Source organism: Schistocerca americana, chromosome 9 (assembly GCF_021461395.2).
Source record: "Schistocerca americana isolate TAMUIC-IGC-003095 chromosome 9, iqSchAmer2.1, whole genome shotgun sequence".
NCBI classification, from domain to species: Eukaryota; Metazoa; Arthropoda; class Insecta; order Orthoptera; family Acrididae; genus Schistocerca; species Schistocerca americana.
The window spans coordinates 3,980,976-4,001,063 of record NC_060127.1 but is presented as its reverse complement, the minus strand read 5'-3'; the positions used below and the strand labels follow the sequence as shown (position 1 = coordinate 4,001,063).

General features: G+C 43.9%; 1 protein-coding gene across 1 annotated transcript in view; it reads right to left on the bottom strand.

The window, feature by feature from the left end:
- Positions 1-20,088, bottom strand: part of LOC124551188 (luciferin sulfotransferase-like) — a 37,277-nt gene that overhangs the window by 15,701 nt on the left and 1,488 nt on the right. The window contains exons 2-3 of the mRNA XM_047126177.1: positions 15,592-15,712; positions 2,333-2,427 (exon numbers count right to left, since the gene is read on the bottom strand). Of these exons, the coding sequence (XP_046982133.1) occupies positions 2,333-2,427; positions 15,592-15,712 (216 nt within the window). The remainder of the gene's footprint in view (positions 1-2,332; positions 2,428-15,591; positions 15,713-20,088) is intronic.

Sequence of the window (20,088 nt, the reverse complement as noted above, 5' to 3'; positions counted from 1 at the left end):
CGATTTTCCCAGATGACTGTGCTGGATGTTAAAAGAGAAGCGTCGAATATTTTGAGAGGTGGTGAAAAAAAGAAACATATTCCAATAAACATGGGTCCAGAAACTAATACTTTCTGAGATCTGCAGACTTGCGCACAGTGGCTAAAGCCTGCTTGTGGACGTGTCCGCCTCGGTGACAGACGAGGTAAACATCGCGGAAACAAATACTGTGTGGGTTGGCTCGGTGAACTGTGAACAGTCTTGGTTCATCAGTATCCATTCTCGGAATGGGTGAAGTGTCTGTATACACGTAATAAAGATTGCACGGAACCCTCAATGCGTTAGCCCTGCTCGCACCTGGGCATTTCTTCTTTCTTCCCCGCATGGTCTTCCGGTCGCCGCAGCCGGCAGAAAACTTGTGCGACAGAAGAAGCGTGCGTCGTTCGTCTGTGGATCGTGTAAACTTTGTTCCACGTGTTGGCGTATGTGAAATGTTTCTGAATCGCCTACTCTGAGATGGTAATTAGAGACTATCCCAGCATTTGCAACCAATGTGGAAAACCACCTAAAAACTGCACCCAGGCTGGTCGGAGTACCAGACACAGGGCCGTTGTCCCTTTCACTGCTGCACACGTGTACATACGCTATCCGTTATGATGCACCAGGCTACATGCACTGATCAGCCGAAGCATTACGACCACTGCTCACCGCGACGATGGATACCTCGTGGTGGCGTTGCCGGCACGTGAGGCGCTAACAGAAGTATATATGGGGAGCAGACACGGACGGGGGGATCAGCCTAGCCAAGATATGTGCTTCAGATGGTGAAATACATTCAGACAAGCGACGTTCACGAAGCGCGTATTATTGTTACGCAGAGCCTGCGAACGAGTATCTCGAAAATGGCGAAGCTGGTCGGATGTTCACGTACTACTGTCTTGAGCATCTAAGGAAAGAGGTAGGACGACATTGAAACTACCACCAGGCGCCGAATGTTTGGACGTCGACGGCTCTGCACAGATGGTCGGGTTCAAAGGCTCGTCTGCTCTGTGAAGTAGGATAGACGGTGATCTGAGGCATCTCTGCCGAATGATGAATTTTGCGTTTACAGTCAGTGGATTTAGGTGCTGTGGTAACCAGTTTCGTTACAAGACCTTGTGGTCGGTAATCGTTGTACCCCTCATGATGCTCTCTATTTGCTGGGGATTACTTGCTGCCAAGAGGTCAAGTGTGTCTCCGCAACCATCTGCACTTCTAACGGAGTCCTGAACTAATTGTTCAAAATAATTTTCGGCGAAGGCATTTAGTACGGTTTCGGACGACGCTTTATGTGTAAACTATGTAAATACGATTTTGCCGGACAGCTGGCGTCTTCTCGAAGCGTCTGCCAGTTGAACTTCTCTCCGGGGTCAGACAAACCGGTGACCATTCGTGCTTCCCTTTTTTGTAGGAGTTCAGTACCTCCTCTCAGGTATTCCACCGGGTCCTCCAGCCTTGCTCACGTCTAGCGATTTCAGCGTTTGCTCAGCGTCACTGACAGTAATACCTATACACCATGCGATTAAAAGTCTCTGGATACCAATTAGAGAACAGAGGACTTTAACATGGCCCTCTACGATGGCTTCACCTCTGCTGGGGACGCTGACTGGCCATTCTTCCTCAAGAGCCGGAACCAGAGTACGGAGTGATGTTGGATGCTGGGAGGTGGAGCGAAGCCGACTTTCTAATTCACCCCAAAAGGTGTTCCGTTGGGTTCAGATGGTGACTGTGCCAGCTAGACTACTTCTAGAAATCTGGAACACACGAGCTATTCCCTGCGGTGATTTCAGGCGATTTTTTACAACCACCCACCGCAATGCTCCAACGTCCTCGTCTGAGAGAACCTGAGTGTGTCGTCGTTGCTTTGCGGAGAGACTGCAGAATCGCATCACTAAGAGCAGACGTGGACAGCTGTAGAACTATTGACGTGTCACTGGTGGGTTCGTCACTCAGATGACACCCACTGACCAGCCAGTGAGCCCTGCTGACCGCTGACCGTTCTGCTGCCGCTGCTCCTCTGCGGCGTACCCCACGTCCTTTTATACTGGCGGGTCCACCCCTGCTGACAGCTGGTGGTCAGCTCCGCTTTACACAGGGGTCTGCGAATACTCGTCGTCAGACAGCGTATTCCTACACTTTAGCAAGAGGCTGGTACTCAGCCACAGTTACATTTTATGTCTACTGCTTCAATACTTGTTGATGGCGCTGGCTTAATAGTTTCATTCAATAGATCTAATAAATATTGCTATATTATATATATATATATATATATATATATATATATATATATATATTATTGCTACACAGAACTCACCTGTTTCATTTCTTCATAGGTGTTCCACAGGATATTCGGCTCATTCCGCAGTTTCCAAAATTCCAGGACGCTTGTCCAGTAGGGAGTGAATTGAACTGCAAGAAAGACAGTACGTTTTACCATAAACTCTATGATTTTTGTTTGTCTAAGCGACAAACAGAAAGGGTTTGGAACGCATAAATTAAGTCATCAGTAGTTCTGCAGTGAGGAGAGAGGCGTGTGTTAAACGCATCAGTGGGGTGACGCGCAGAGTTTTGGAGAGGGCGAGATGAACGTGGTGCTAGATGGAGGGGGTGGGGTGCCAGTGCGTGCGTGGGTGGGCGGGGCGACCGGCAGGGCGTGCGGCGCTCGGCCCCGTCACCTCGAGTGGAACCGCCTGTTTTAACTAACCCTGACGCAACAACAGTGACAGCGCGATATTGTCTGTAAGTGGTGGTTCCCCGCTGCAACTTGACGTGAACGAGACCGCTGCGGTTTCAGTCACTATCGCGTCATATCTTCTGCTGTCCTCTGTGACGGTACGTCACATAAATGGACATTTTGAGAATGGAAAAGGAAGTTTTTGTTATGACACGTGTGAATTACAAATTACTTCAAGACTGTGTACGTGTGCGCGATGTATGGTTCAAATGGTTCAAATGGCTCTGAGCACTATGGGACTTAACAGCTGAGGTCACCAGTCCCCTAGAACTTAGAACTACTTAAACCTAACTAACCTAAGGACATCACACACATCCATGCCCCAGGCAGGATTCGAACCTGCCACCGTAGAAGTCGCGCGGTTCCGGACTGAAGCGTCTAGAACCGCTCGGCACATCGCGGCCGGCGCGCGATGTGTAACAAATAGTAAAGAATGTATGTTATTATTATGAAAACACAAATATCGATGTAATTAACAAAACAGTTTTTTGGTATAATCTCTGTGTAACATAGGCCATGAAGATCAGAGACAATGCTTTGATTGAACTAGCTCTCTTGTTTCGTCTGATAATTAACATAAGTTTTACCTGTATTTTGAAAAATATAATAGAAATTGTCATTAGAAAGTGTATATTATTGACTTAGTTGTCACCTCTCATGATTGCAACCATTAATTATAATTAACAAAGTTTTTACAGAACTTCGCAGTATAGGGAGCTCATCTCCCCTAGTATGATTTAGTCGGCCATTACGCTGATTGTAATATTTAATTAAAATATCATGTCATAATATTAAATTTAAATGCGAGAGACTTCTCAGTTTTGATCTTTCATTAATTTCAAAGTTAAAAAGAGTCAAAATAGATTTCGTTTATTAATATTTAGAATACTGAGTGAGTTCAGTATGTTTCATTTTGGCCGCCTAACGGCAGACGAGATTCTCTCCAGTTTTGCCTTGCAAATAATGAATAAAAAATATTCAAAATCATTACATTCCGCAATATCTCAGTTAATCTTTATGTAATTTGGTACATAAATAACCAGTAGCCCCTGAGACCAATATTAATAATTACAGTTTGAGTAAGAATATGCATATTTTCTTGTCTAAATAGCAGCGCTCACGCAAACTATTTATTAGAAGGCGGTGAGTCGCGCGCAGTGTTTAAAAAATATTATATCGTACGTACTTCGAGGCAACCTATGTCCGTACGAGTGTTATCGCAGTATAAGTTAATTAAAAGTCTCATGCTCGCCCACAATATTTAAAGCCACCCCAACCAAAATCATACAATATATAATTATAAAAAATAAAAATATACATTTATATCGTGATACTTCTCTGATCAGTTAGTCTGTCTGCTAAAACGGGAAGTGAAAGAAGAACGAAAAGGGCTGTAATGGCAATAGACCAAACAAATGGAGGTATTTAATCTGCAGTTATACTTTCTGATCGCATATTAATTGCTGTTGTAATAAAGTTTACTGCACCAAGAACTGATGAGACCCCTGCTAAGCGTAATGAGAAAATAGGTAGATCTACTGATCCACCTCCATGTGCGACAGCTCCTGCTAGTGGAGGGTAAACTGTTCACCCTGTACCAGCACCGTTATCTACCATAGATGCCCTTCCTACATCTTTCCATTTCTAGTTGGCGACATTCAATTTTTGGACTTTTGCTGCGTTTAAACTCCGTGTTTCATTCCCGTAGGCTGGTACTGGCAGTATGCACTGGATGTAGACTTTCCTCCTAAGGCACAGTGGCCATTTAGTTCTGAACACAGCATTCGGTTTCCCAAATGAACTGCAAGTCACGTTTACCCTGTTGTTTCTTCCCTAAGGTTGTTTTCATATGCCTCAAAGTTTAGCGGTTCATCAAGTATATGTATAACGTATTTATTTAAAAAAATGGTTCAAATGGCTCTGAACACTATGGGACTTAACTTCTGAGGTCATCAGTCCCCTAGAACTTAGAACTACTTGAACCTAACTAACCTAAGGACATCACACACACCCATGGCGAAGGCAGGATTCGAACCTGCGACCGTAGCGAATGTATTTATTAGTATCTCGGTGCCGGCATACTAACTCTCCACTTTCTTGGTCTTACTGTAAAAGTCTTCTCGCATTTGCAGCCGGATCTTTGAGTCAAGTCGACGCAATATTTCGACAGCCCGGCAGGCCGTCATCTTCGGGTGAGACACGAGATGCTGTTGCCCTGCCACTGTGGAGCCGGCGCCCCACACAGGCCAGCGAGAGGATGGCTGAACCTTTCTGGAGTCATGCCGACGATATCAGTCTGGCTACGCTACAAGAGGGCGCAGCGCATCACGGGGGGAAATTCCGAAAAGACTGCGTCGTGGAAAGAATCGGGCCACACACTACTTCCTCCCTGATTAGTACCACAAAACGAGCACGACATGAACATCAGAGAAATCGGACCACATTCGGACCCTCACCGACAGTCATTGTTCCCACACACCACTCGCAACAAGGAAACAAACGGGGGACACTACGGTGCTACCACAAGTACCCTCCGCCACACACCGTAACGTGGCTTGCCGGGTAAAGGTGTAGATGAAGACTGCAGCTGAGAACATACACGCCGAGGAGTCCTGCCCAACACGGCTCCCACGCAGATCGTTATCCCAGCAGCTGGCGTACCCGCTGCAGAACCCCTGTCCCCCCTGTCCCGCTGGTCACACACTGTTTGTCCCCTGGCCAGCTCCGCTCGTGGGTAGGTGGGCCATGACCGCTCGCTGCCCCGTATCGCAAGGTACGTGCTTAACGGCCAGTAAAGCGACTTCGCGACTTCCCGTGTTCCCACTTAATGCGGCGCCGCAGTAGATCGAAAAACCGACCGCTTAAAACCGACAGCGGTGTTTTAGTTCTCAATAACCGGCCTTCTTCCCTACTTGTTTACTGTTGGCTATAAGAAGATCAATATGGATTAGACATACGAGCAGTGCTAAAAGTTTTCGTTTTTAATGAACTTTACTGAAAAAAGGAGTAATTTTTATTCGTAAAATTTGAATTGGTTTGATATATTGCGTTCTTATGGAATATGGGAAAAGCGACCGGTGCTATTTCAATAGCAATGGCGACAGAAACTTGCAATAAATACATGACATGATCGGTATTGCATAGCTCAGACAATAATGTAGCCGTTGCCGTGCGTCGCGCCTTAAGGTGCGCGCGTGCGTGTAGTGTTCAGGACTTTCCCCCACCTGGTCTATACGTCAGTTCGTCGGTCACCTTTGTATTGGTGATCAAAATTCTTCTGGGTATTATGCCACGTCATCGCTAAAAACTAACAACAATTTTTTTTTGGTCATCAGTCTACTGACTGGTTTGATGCAGCCCGCCACGAATTCCTTTCCTGTGCTAACCTCTTCATCTCAGAGTAGCACTTGCAACCTATGTCCTCAATTATTTGCTTGACGTATTCCAATCTCTGTCTTCCTCTACACTTTTTGCCCTCTACAGCTCCCTCTAGCACCATGGAAGTCATTCCCTCATGTCTTAGCAGATGTCCTATCATCCTGTTCCTTCTCCTTATCAGTGTTTTCCACATATTCCTTTCCTCTCCGATTCTGCGTAGAACCTCCTCATTCCTTACCTTATCAAAAAAAATGGCTCTGAGCACTATGCGACTTAACTTCTGAGGTCATTAGTCGCCTAGAACTTAGAACTAATTAAACCTAACTAACCTAAGGACATCACACACATCCATGCCCGAGGCAGGATTCGAACCTGCGACCGTAGCAGTCGCGCGGTTCCGGACTGAGCGCCTTAACCGCGAGACCACCGCGGCCGGTTTACCTTTTCAGTCCACCTAATTTTCAACATTCGTCTATAGCACCACATCTCAAATGCTTCGATTCTCTTCTGTTCCGGTTTTCCCACAGTACATGTTTCACTACCATACAATGCTGTACTTCAGACGTACATCCTCAGAAATTTCTTCCTCAAATTAAGACCGGTATTTGATATTAGTAGACTTCTCTTGGCCAGAAATGCCTTTTTTGCCACAGCGAGTCTGCTTTTCACGTCCTCCTTGCTCCGTCCATCATTGGTTATTTTACTGCCTAGGTAGCAGAATTCCTTAACTTCATTGACTTCGTGACCATCAATCCTGATGTTAAGTTTCTCGCTGTTCTCATTTCTACTACTTCTCATTACCTTCGTCTTTCTCCGATTTACTCTCAAACCATACTGTGTACTCATTAGACTGTTCATCTAATTCTTCTTCACTTTCACTCAGGATAGCAATGTCATCAGCGAATCGTATCATTGATATCATTTCACCTTGTATTTTACTTCCATTCCTCAACCTTTCTTTTATTTCCATCATTGCTTCCTCGATGTACAGATTGAAGAGTAGGGGCGAAAGGCTACAGCCTTGTCTTACACCCTTCTTAATACGAGCACTTCGTTCTTGATCGTCCACTCTTATTATTCCCTCTTGATTGTTGTACATATTGTATATGACCCGTCTCTCCCTATAGCTTACCCCTACATTTTTCAGAATCTCGAACAGCTTGCACCATTTTATATTGTCGAACGCTTTTTCCAGGTAGACAAATCCTATGAAAGTGTCTTGATTTTTCTGTAGCCTTGCTTCCATTATTAGCCGTAACGTCAGAATTGCCCCTCTCGTCCCTTTACTTTTCCTAAAGCCAAACTGATCGTCACCTAGCGCATTCTCAATTTTCTTTTCCATTCTTCTGTATATTATTCTTTTAAACAGCTTCGATGCATTAGCTGTTAAGCTAATTGTGTGATAATTCTCGCACTTGTCAGCTCTTGCCGTCTTCGGAACTGTGTGGATGATGCTTTTCCGAAAGTCAGATGGTATGTCGCCAGACTCATATATTCTACCCACCGACATGAATAGTCGTTTTGTTGCCACTTCCTCCAATGATTTTAGAAATTCTGATTGAATGTTATCTATCCTTTCTGCCTTATTTGACCATAAGTCTTCCAAAGCTCTTTTAAATTCCGATTCTAATACTGGATCCCCTACCTCTTCTAAATCGACTCCTGTTTCTTCTTCTATCACATCAGACAAATCTTCACCCTCATAGAGGCTTTCAATGTATTCTTTCCACCCATCTGCTCTCTCCTCTGCATATAACAGTGGAATTCCCGTTGCACTCTAAATGTTACCACCGTTGTTTTTAATGTCACCAAAGGTTGTTTTGACTTCCCTGTATGCTGAGTCTGTCCTTCCGACAATCATATCATTTTCGATGTCTTCACATTTTTCCTGCAGCCATTTCGTCTTAGCTTCCCTGCACTTCCTATTTATTTCATTCCTCAGCGACTTGTATTTCTGTATTCCTGATTTTCCCGGAACATGTTTGTACTTCCTCCTTTCATCAGTCAACTGAAGTATTTCTTCTGTTACCCATGGTTTCTTCGCAGCTACCTTCTTTGTACCTATGTTTTCCTTCCCAACTTCTGTGATGGCCCTTTTTAGAGATGTCCATTCCTCTTCAACTGTACTGCCTACTGCGCTATTTCTTATTACTGTATCTATAGCGTTAGAGAACTTCAAACGTATCTCATCATTCCTTAGTACTTCCGTATCCCACTTCTTTGCTTATTGATTCTTCCTGACTAATGTCTTGAACTTCAGCCTACTCTTCATCACTACTACATTGTGATCTGAGTCTGTATCTGCTCCTGGGTACGCCTTACAATCCAGTATCTGATTTCGGAATCTCTGTCTGACCATGATGTAATCTAATTGAAATCTTCCCGTATCTCGCGGCCTTTTCCAAGTATACCTTCTCCTCTTGTGATTCTTGAACAGGGTATTCGCTATTACTAGCTGAAACTTGTTACAGAACTCAATTAGTCTTTCTCCTCTTTCATTCCTTGTCCCAAGCCCATATTCTCCTGTAACCTTTTCTTCTACACCTTCCCCTACAACTGCATTCCAGTCGCCCATGACTATTAGATTTTCGTCCGCCTTTACATACTGCATTACCCTTTCAATATCCTCATACACTTTCTCTATCTGTTCATTTTCAGCTTGTGACGTCGGCATGTATACCTGAACTATCGTTGTCGGTGTTGGTCTGCTGTCGATTCAGATTAGAACAACCCGGTCAGTGAACTGTTCACAGTAACACACCCTCTGCCCTACCTTCCTATTCATAACGAATCCTACACCTGTTACACCATTTTCTGCTGCTGTTGATATTACCCGATACTCATCTGACCAGAAATCCTTGTCTTCCTTCCACTACACTTCACTGACCCTTACTATATCTAGATTGAGCCTTTGCATTTCCCTTTTCAGATTTTCTGGTTTCCCTACCACGTTCAAGCTTCTGACATTCCACGCCCCAACTCGTAAAACGTTATCCTTTCGTTGATTATTCAATCTTTTTCTCATGGTAACCTGCCCCTTGGCAGTCCCCTCCCGGAGATCCGGATGGGGGACTATTCCGGAATCTTTTGCCAATGGAGAGATCATCATGACACTTCTTCAATTACAGGCCACATGTCCTGTGGATACACGTTAAGTGTCTTTAATGCAGTGGTTCCCATTGCCTTCTGCATCCTCATGTCGTTGATCATTGCTGATTCTTCCGCCTTTAGGGGCAATTTCCCACCCCTAGACCACGGGTACCCCCCTCTAACAACAATAATAAACTAAAACAGACGTTTCATCCGAATTGCAACGGCCTTCCTCAGGGCACGAGGAAGGCCGTTGCAATTCGGCGAAACGTCTGCGCGGGAACCTACGTTCTTATACCCGTTGTATTTCTGAGTGGCATCAACCTTAGTCTGGAAATATTTTTCCGAAGTCACGAAGCAGTGAGCTACAGAGTTTCATTTGCTTTAAGAAATTAAAGGTTTGTCAGCCATTTCTATGAAATAATAAAATAAGAAGGAAACTATGGTAACAGTAATAAATTAAATGTTTAAATGTGTGTGAAATCTTATGGAAATTAACTGCTAAGGTCATCAGTCCCTAAGATTACACACAACCTAAATTATGCTAAGGACAAACACACACACCCATGCTCCAGGGAGGACTCGAACCTCCGCCGGGACCAGCCGCACAGAACAAATTAAAAATTTAACAATAATTCATTTATAGTATTTAATAGAAACAGTACCTCATTTGCTGGCTCTGTCCACATAACATGCCTCTATCTCCTTGAAGCCCTTGAAACCACACAAATTAACACGAAACACAGAGTTCTTTAATCTGAGTTCTCACTCCCCAGAACTCAGTATTCGTACTGCTCAAACAGTGGTATGATCCCCGATTAGAACATAATTTTCGAGCAGAGTTCCAAAAAATTATAATCAACAGGAGACCACTGATGATTTTGTTGTAATGTTCAACCACTTATCACTTTTCGAGGAAAGCAGTGAACGGTGGATGGAGTAAGGTTTCTTTCATTTGCCTATGTAATTTAATATGTTCATTCTATGTCTCTTGAAACTGTGGGAGTCAACATTATTTCCATTTTATTTCGGTTTCTAACATTTATACAGGAAATAATATGAATAAAAAAAACGAAAATCGTTTTATTTCAGAAACAGCTTATTTCGAACGATTTTCAAAGTCAGGTTGAATTGGCGTGGGAAAAAAAGCCAATATAACTGAAAAGCAGTTGCTTCAGGGATAATCACCATCCCTACGCCGAAGTAGGCGACATAATTAGTTACTTACATGTTCCATAAACCATTTCAACAGTTCTTTTATCCAGGAGAAATTATTTTAACTTAGATTTAAAAGTTGCTTTGCTACCTGTTAGATATTATCGGGCAAATGGACTAAAAGTTTTGTTGCTGCATATCGAACTCCTTTCTGAGCTACTGACAGCTTTGATAACGAGTCATTTTTCCCCTCTAGTGTTGTAGGAATGTACATCACTGATGCTGTCAAACTATGATGGGTCGTTTACCATGAATTTCATTAGAGAAAATGTGTACTGTGATGGGGCAGTTAAAATGCCTAGCTCCTTGTAGAGGTACCTACATGACACCCATCAGTGAACACCACACATTATTCTTACTGCTCGGTTTTATGCAATCTTCATAACTGATGACTTAATCCAAAAAATTATTACGTAAAACATTATTCAGTGGAAATATGCTAAATATGCAGGAGGTCGATTCTGTGTTTTATTTGTTTTTTTTTTTTCAAAATCAGAATTATACGAAGAGCAGAAGTAGCTGATCTTAACTGCTTGAGAAGCTAAGTAATATGCCTCTTCCAGTTCAAGTTTTCATCAACATAAACACCCAAAAATTTGGGGTACTCTACCTATTTACTGACTCCTGCTCATGTGCTACATCAGTTGTTAGTATGACTGTTCCATAGAACTGAATATAGCGTCTTTTCTCTGAATTTAGAAAGAGTCCATTTTCTAAGAACCACTTTACAATTCTTTGGAAAATATTACCATTTCTTATCTTGTTTCCTCTCTAATGGTATTTATTATAACACTAGTATCTTCTCCGAAAAGTATCAATTATGCTTGTTGAATGTTAAAAGCAGTGTCATTGAGATGTATAAGGAATAAGTGTGGAACCAAAATTAAACTCTGTGGGACTCCATTTGTGATTTCTCCCGTCACTAAAATTTCTACCTATCCGACGTTGTTTGAATTATTTAGCATAACCTTTTGCATTCTGTCTGTTCAGTAACCAGCTGTGCATAAAACCATCAGTTCTATAAAAGTTGAATTTTTCTAAGAGAGTAACATGATTTACACAATCAAACGCCTTGGAAAGTTCACAAAAATACCGACTGACGATATTTTATTATTTAAGGATTGTACTATTTTATGAGTGAATATATAAATAGCATTCTCAGTCAAGTAACACATCTGGAATTCAAACTGCGAAATGCTAAATACACTATATCAACTTAAATGTTAGACGACTCTTGAGTACATTACTTTTCCAAATATTGTGGAGAAAGATGTCAGTAAGGAAACTTGATGATAACTGTTTAAGTTTATCTTCTCACCTTTATCATAAACAGGTTTAACAATTGCATATTTCAACCTGTCTGGAATAATTCCCTATGCCAGTGATGCGTGATGCTAAGGACATTCCTTATCAATTTGGAATAAATTTTAAGAATTCTGTTTGATGTTCCACCAACATCAAATGAGCTTTTGTTTTTAAAACTTTCACAACTCCATTAAATTCGCTGAACGGCATTCGTGCTACTCCTAGTCGCTTCAAGTTTTGTGGGTGAATGACATTTTCAATATTCTTTCTTCTTCAACTGAACCAATGAATAGTATTTTTGGTGCTACATTTAGAGAGTGATTGTTAAAGGTATTCGCAACTTGCTAATTATTAGTCGGAACATTGTCATTTAGTTTAATTGTTATGGAATCTTGTACACTGACTGGCTGTCCTATCTCCTATTTGACAATATCGCATATAGTTACAATCTTACTATCCGCATAATTTATTTCTCTCACGATGTGCACTCTTCTAGACATCTTAATGACTTTCCTTAAAATACTACACTATTTTTTGCGCTATGAAAGTAATGTCAGATCTAAATTTATTCTGGCATTTATATAATTACACTCTTGCTCTTACATGGCATTTCGGTTCCCTTATTTGTTCACGGTTTACTTCTGGATAACTTTTTAGGAAAGGGACTTTCAAACACTGACACGAATTTACTATGGAATAAACTGAATTTGATATTACCATATCCTTCTCTCATCCCACGTCACTCATTTTAACATGCAAAACGCCGCTGTTAGCAAACGTCAACAGCCACTTGCCTTGGGTTGCACAGTACTGTCGCTGCGTTACTGTTCTGTGTCTCAGATAGCATACACTGCCACATCACTGCTCCACTTCTTAGGGACGATCCAGTCCCACTACGGAGCTCAGCAGCTGGACACCATGTTGAAATACCGTAGTGGGCTACTTGTTAGATACCAAGTAGTCTCATTTATTTATGTATAAATATGCAACCAGTCTTTCTTTTAATTTTTGATACGTTTTATTGTATAATAAATGGATCAATCATCTCACAATTACACACGCAGAAAATCGCCATTTTAAATCACATGTGTCGTCCGTCATCCAAAAAATACGTGCAGTTTTACTGTGCTGCTTCTTAGACATCATACAGCCCTACATTTGTGCCCTACGTCTAAGAAGCCATGCAGTCCTACAACACTGCTCTACTTCTTAGCCAGAATACAGTCCTACTACATTGTCGCACTCCTTACGCGGGAAGCACCCCCGCTCGTAGGGTTAGAACCGAAGCAAAATAACGTTAAAATACAGAAATGTGCTTATTGTACCATCCATCAAATCCGTGTGTCTGTAAAACACTGCATTTGTGTACAGTCGATGTCTGATGGTTAACAAACCTAACGATCGCAGAAGCGCAAATCACTGCTTAAGCTGTACCGTCTAACAGTCAGTTATGAGCAGGATTTTCACAGGGATAATAAAGGACGTATTAATCGCCAAAAAGCTAAACTTTTGCTTGTAACAGGGCGCACAGCACGGCGAAAAGAACGAAGCACCTGGAAGACGCGGTCGGTTTTCGATGCAGCTTCATAAGCGTAGACACTATAGGGGCGTATGTAAATGGCTGGACATTACAGAAGATAAGGTCTCTAACAATAATCTCTATAGTCGATGACCGGTTTCGGTAATCAATGTTACCATCCTCAGATCTCGACAAACAGGTTCCTTCACGTGTTTTAAAATAACAGTGAACTCCTTTCTCACGAATAGGCATGAGAAACTTAAAAGAACTAATGTACAGTTATTCACGACATACATCTGTCTATGTCACTCACAACAGAGTATACCGTGGCGTCGAGGGCACCGCTTGACTAGCACTTTTACTGCTATTTTTAGACGTATGTCGTAACCCATTTGTCGAAATCTGATGGTGGTAACTCCGATTACCGAAACCGGCTATCGAGGACTAAGATTATTTTAGCGGTCTTGGCAAAGAAGTTCTTCTCCTCTGATGTATTGTCACAGATCGCCCGTTGCGGCTCAAAATGAGTAAAGTGAGTGACCAGAGTTGCAAATCTCTGTGACAGGTAGGGCGGCCAACAGACTGCCCGAGTGTCGTTCGTGCCTAGCGCTCTCCTCAGACCTGGTGGGGCGTGTGAGGCATACGGACAGCATCGGCGTCGAGTGGTCGTTGTGAATGACACGGAGATGCCGCGTACTCGTGCGAGGCAGCGTTACCAGAGGTGACAGGCTCTGGAAGGGTCCTCGTTGTGGGTCTCCACTGGGCCGACCGGTCGAAATGAGCAACATCCAGATCTGTGGGGCGCCCCGTGTTGCAGTGCGTGAGAACCTGGGGGGCAGGCTGGCTCACTGTCAGCATCCCGGCCCACCGAGTCTGACCGCGACTAGGAAGGCCTGCCGCGCCGTGTTATGCACCGAGCACATAGCAGGTGAACCCTCCACATGTGCGCCTGTGATTCGAGAAAAAGTAATGTATTTCCCGCAACGTTCTGCGCCGTCCCTTAGCGTTGGTCGGAGACTGGTAGGAGCTGGACAAGGGAATGCGTAGACTGCCGCTGACGTCACAGCACAGACGGCTGCGTTTGGTGTGGTGCCGTGGACTGCTGAAGAACGGCGTCGCACTGTTTTGAGCAGTCAACAGTGGTTCTGTAGCACCGCAGCGAGTATGGAGGAAGCCTCGGGAGAGGTTCCGCTCTACCAATGTTTTCAAGAAGTTTCCTGCCGTTATGTAGACAGGAGTGACACCACCAGCAGTCGACCAATGGTGTAAACGCCCAGAAGATGACCCCTCCGTCGGGTTGATACCGGTTGGCGGTATTATAACAATAATAAATGCGATTAAGACTGTTCTTGAATTATTGGTCATATCCCCCAAAACAAAAAATCCACTGGTGTAACGTACGAGGTTATGTTAACGTGAAGAGGGCCCGACCTGCTGCAGAACGAAGTCGGGTACCTCTTCTGTCAGCTGAAGCATCAACGAGACGGAAATCATAGCGAGACGGGTTATGTTTGTAACGGTAGGTTCCGCGAAGGAGGAAGAACCAAAGACTCTGTGGTTTGTTTGCGCGTAGAAAACGTTAAGCTTCGGAGAATCACGTTCAGCTTCCAGAGTGGGATACGGCATTACAAATTATGCCTTTTTACTTTGCCACTTCAGTGAAATGTGGCTCCGGCAGGGAACGCAAGTCTGTCTGCGAAACCGTCCGCCTCCAAACGTGCTTCAAAGTCTGTGCATAGTTTTCTCCATTTCAGTTTATCGATTGCTTTTAGCGGCTGCACCATTTAAGTTCTGTAAGCCTCGAACTGCAGACGCTTGAGCAACACACACCACAATGTCGACTGCGACACGTCCACTTCCCTGCTGGCACGACCCGTGAACTTTCTGGGGTTTCTTTCTTACATCGTGCGAATGTTTTCCACCACTTCATTCTCGATGGGTGTCCATCCTGTGGTTGTTCTTCTTGGGTACGCATCTTGACGGTGTGGTGCCACTTTATCGAACTCGGCCCGAAAATATATTTCAACAAGGATTACTGATGATATTTTTTGCGTATTCTAAGACATCGTACGCCCCTTCTATCGCGGATGCCACCATTTTTAATACTAACGCCAGCGACGAACAACAACGGCGACTTTCTATTTCCTCATTGTTGCCAACCTAAGCTGTAAGAGCTAACCTTCCAGTGTATCTGGGTATTCCCGATATAAAGCAGTTACTGCAGTCACAGGAACACTCTCTTTTTGTCCCATACTATTTGAATCATCCTCCACAGTACTTAATCTCATCGCTGCTGTTTAAGAGGACATGTCGGGGATTCCACTTCACTTACCAGAGTCGGCGAGGAAACACTCGAGGAACTCGTCCAGCGAGAGTTTGAGTCCGTGGATGAGGCAGTTGTGGTAGTAGAACGAGGTGGCGGCGTCTTTCGGACTTCTGGCGACGTATATGATCTGCACAACAGACGAGAGCGCGACTTCACTCCGGCGCCTGGCAGCGGCGCATATAGCACTCGTGCTGCGACTCTCCATAAGGGTCAGTCAAACGAAAACGAGACACGTGGAAAAAAGTAAGTAGGCTGTTTATTGTTTCAAAAGTAATCGCAATAGCTGTTAGTACATCTATCTCACTGTCAGACAAGACGGCCAGTTCCTTTGTAGATAAATATTTGCGGTTGCTACGGTAGCATGATTGTACCGAGGCGTACACCTCTTCGTCCGAAGCAAATACACGGCCACGAATGTCTTTTCTCAGGGCTCCAAAAGTACGGAAATCGTATGGGGAGATATCGTGACACTACGTTGGTTCAAATGGTTCAAAATGGCTCTGAGCACTATGGGACTTAACATCTGAGGTCATCTGTCCCCTAGAACTTAGAACTACTTAAACCTAACTAACCTAAGGACATCACACACATCCATGCCCGAGGCAGGATTCGAACCTGCGACCGTAGCGGTCGCGTGGTTCCAGACTGAAGTGCCTAGAACCGCTCGGCCACAACGGCCGGCTGACACTAAGTTGACAAGGTTGGTTCGTGTACGCCGCAGAAGAATCGCTGGGAAGCCAGTACACATCCTCCATACTATCCGGATCACTCCCCGTGCGATTTCCATATTTCTGGAGTCCTGAAAGAAGACGTTCGTGGTCCTCAAGTTGCTTCGGACGAATACGTACACGCCTGGGTACAGTCATGTTTCCATAGGCAATAGCAAAAATTTTCCACGTGAAGGTATTGACCATAACTCACAGTGGGTTACAACTATTAACACATACGGCGATTACTTTTGAAATGACAAATAGTTCTTTCCGTCTGTTTCGTTTTCATTGGACTGCCCCTTATATATGTACATTACTTGCATCTACATATATACAAGTATGCGACAAAACTCATGGGTTAGCAACATGCACATATACAGATGGCGGCAGTATAGAGTAGACAAACTACACTGAAGCGCGAAATAAACTGGTATAGACATGCGTATTCAAATACAGAGACATGTAAACAGGCAGAACACGGCGCTGCGGTCGGCAACGCCTATATAGGACAAGTGTGTGGCGCAGTTGTTAGATCAGTTATTGATGCTACAAAGGCAGGTTATCAAGATTTAACTGAGTTTAAACGTGCTGCTATAGTCTGCGCACAAGGGATGGGACACAGCAACTCCGAGGTAGCCACGAAGTGGGAATTTTCCCGTACGGCAATTTCACAATTGTACCCTGAATATCAGAAATCCCGTAAAACATCAAATCTCCGACATCGCTGCGGCCGGAAAAAGATCCTGCAAGAGAATCGTTCAACGTGACAGAAGTACAACGCTTCCACAAATTACTGCAGATTTCAGTGCTGGGCCATCAGCAAGTGTCAGCGTCCGAACCATTTAACGAAACACCATCGATATGGGCTTTCGGAGCCGAAGGCCCACTCGAGTACCCTTCATGACAACACGACACAAAGCCTTACGCCTTGCCTGGGCCCGACATTGGACTGTTGATGCCTGGAAACATGCTGCGTGCTCGGACGAGTCTCGTTTCAGTTTGCATCGGACGGATGGACGTGTACGGGTATGGTGACAACTTTGTAAATCCATGGACCCTGCATGTCGGGAGAGGACTGTTCAAGCTGCTGAAAGGCCTGTAATGGTGTTGAGCGTATCCAGTTGGAGTGATATGGGACCCCTGATACGTCTAGACTCTGACAGGTGACACGTACGTAAGCATACTGTCTGATAACCTCCATCCATTCATGTCCATTGTGCATTCCGACGGGCAATTCCAGCAGGACACCCCACACGTACAGAATTGCTACACAGTGGCTCGAGGAACACTCTTCTGAGTTTAAACACTTCCACTGGCCACCAAATTTCCCAGACGTGAATATTATTGAGCATATTTAGGATTCCTTGCAAAAAGAGATCTGCACCCCCTCGTATTCTTACGGATTTATGGGCAGGCCTGCAGGATTCATGGCGTCATTTCCCTCCAGCACTACTTGGGACATTAGTCGAGTGCACGCCACGTCGTGTTGCGGCACTTCTGCCTGTACGCGGGGGCCCTGCACGATATTAGTCCCAAGTTGTCCCATGCTGCATTTATCCTACAAACTTTTCAGCTACTATCATACTTTCGGAGTTATTCTAGATGGCAATAGTTAGTGAGTCACCCTGTGTATCGTTTCTTGTTAACAGTATCAACTTATTCCCAAGAATTAAGAGCTTTCACTCAGTTAATATTAAGCAGAAATCCAATGTGCATTTTTACCGCACGTCTTTCACTCTTCTGCGCAAGGCGCTCAGTTTTAAGCTGCATCCATTTTCAATGAGCTATCACAAGAATTCAAACCGCAATCTAGAGTTCGCCTTACCCGTTGCTTGTGTAATCTGATCATTCCGTTTGAGATCATTTCGAATAGTCACACCCAGATACTTGACGGACGTTACCGCTTCCAAAGACTGGGCATTTATTTTGTACTCGCACATTAGTGGGGATTTTCGCCTTGTTATACGCAGTGGGTTGCACTTACTAATATTGGCAAATAACTGCCAGTCATTGCACCACGCATTTATTTTCTGCAAATCCTGATTGATTTGTTCACAACTTTCGTGTGATACTACTTCCCTGTAGACTACAGCATCATCGGCAAACAGTCTAAGGCCGCTGTCAATACCATCAACCAGATCGTTTATGTAAATCGTAAAAAGTAGCGGACCTATTACACTGCCCTGGGGCACACCTGAAGTTACTCTTGTTCCTGTTGAAGTTACCCCGTTCAGGACGACATACTGCTCCCTGTCTGTTAGAAAACTTTCTATCCAACCGCATATGTCATCGCATAGACCGTAAGCGCGCACTTTTTGTAGCGAGCGACAGAGCGGAACTGAGTCGAATGCCTTTCGAAAGTCGAGAAATATGGCATCAACCTTGGAGCCGGTAGCTACAGCCTGTTGTATATCATGCACAAAGAGGGCCAGCTGTGTCTCGCATGGGCGCTGTTTCCTAAAACCATGCTGGTTTCTGCAGATGAGCTTCTCAGAGTCTAGAAAGGTCTTTATGTCTGCACACAAAGTATGTTCCACGATTCTACAACAAATCGATGTCAGTGAAATTGGCCGGTACAGGAACACTGTTTACGATGACTACAGCTACAAAGGAGGCGATACCATGTTAGGTACTGTTCACTGCGAGCGGAATATCGCATCTAATAGCTAACACTTGGTTCAAGAATCATGAAAGAAGGTTGTATACATGGAAGAACCCTGGAGATACTAGAAGGTTTCAGATAGATTATATAATGGTAAGACAGAGATTTAGGAACCAGGTTTTAAATTGTAAGACATTTCCAGGGCCATATGTGGCCTCTGACCACAATCTATTGAATATGAACTGTAGATTAAAACTGAAGAAACTGCAAAAAGGTGGGAATTTAAGGAGATGGGACCTGAATAAACTGACTGAACCAGAGGTTGTACAGAGTTTCCGGGTGATCATAAGGGAACAATTGACAGGAATGGGGGAAAGAATAACAGTAGAAGAAGAGTGGGTAGCTTTGAGGAATGAAATAGTAAAGGCAGCAGAGGATCAACTAGGTAAAAAGACGAGGGCTAGTAGAAATCCTTGGGTCACAGAAGAGATACTAAATTTAATTGATGAAAGGAGAAAATACAAAAATGCAGTAAATGAAGCAGGCAAAAAGCAATACAATCGTCTCAAAAGTGAGATCGACGGGAAGTGCAAAATGGCTAAGCAGGGATGGCTAGAGGACAAATGTAAGGATGTAGAGGCTTATCTCACTAAGGGTAAGATAGATACTGCCTACAGGGAAATTAAAGAGACCTTTGGAGACAGGAGAACCACTTGCATGAATATCAAGAGCTCAGATGGAAACCCAGTTGTAAGCGAAGAAGGGAAAGCAGAAAGGTGGAAGGAGTATATAGAGAATCTATACAGGGGCGATGTTCTTGAGGACAGTATTATGGAAATGGAAGAGGAGGCAGATGAAGATGAAATGGGAGATATGATACTGCGTGAAGCGTTTGACAGAGCACTGAAAGACTTAAGTCGAAACAAGGCCGCGGGAGTAGACAACATTCCATTGGAACTACTGACGGCCTTGGGAGAGCCAGTCCTGACAAAACTCTACCATCTGGTGAGCAACATGTATGAGACAGGCGAAATTCCCTCAGACTTCAAGAAGAATATAATAATTCCAATTCCAAACAAAACAGGTGTTGATAGATGTGAAAATTACCGAACTATCAGTTTAATACGTCACAGCTGCAAAATACTAACGCGAATTCTTTACAGATGAATGGAAAAGCTGATAGAAGCCGAC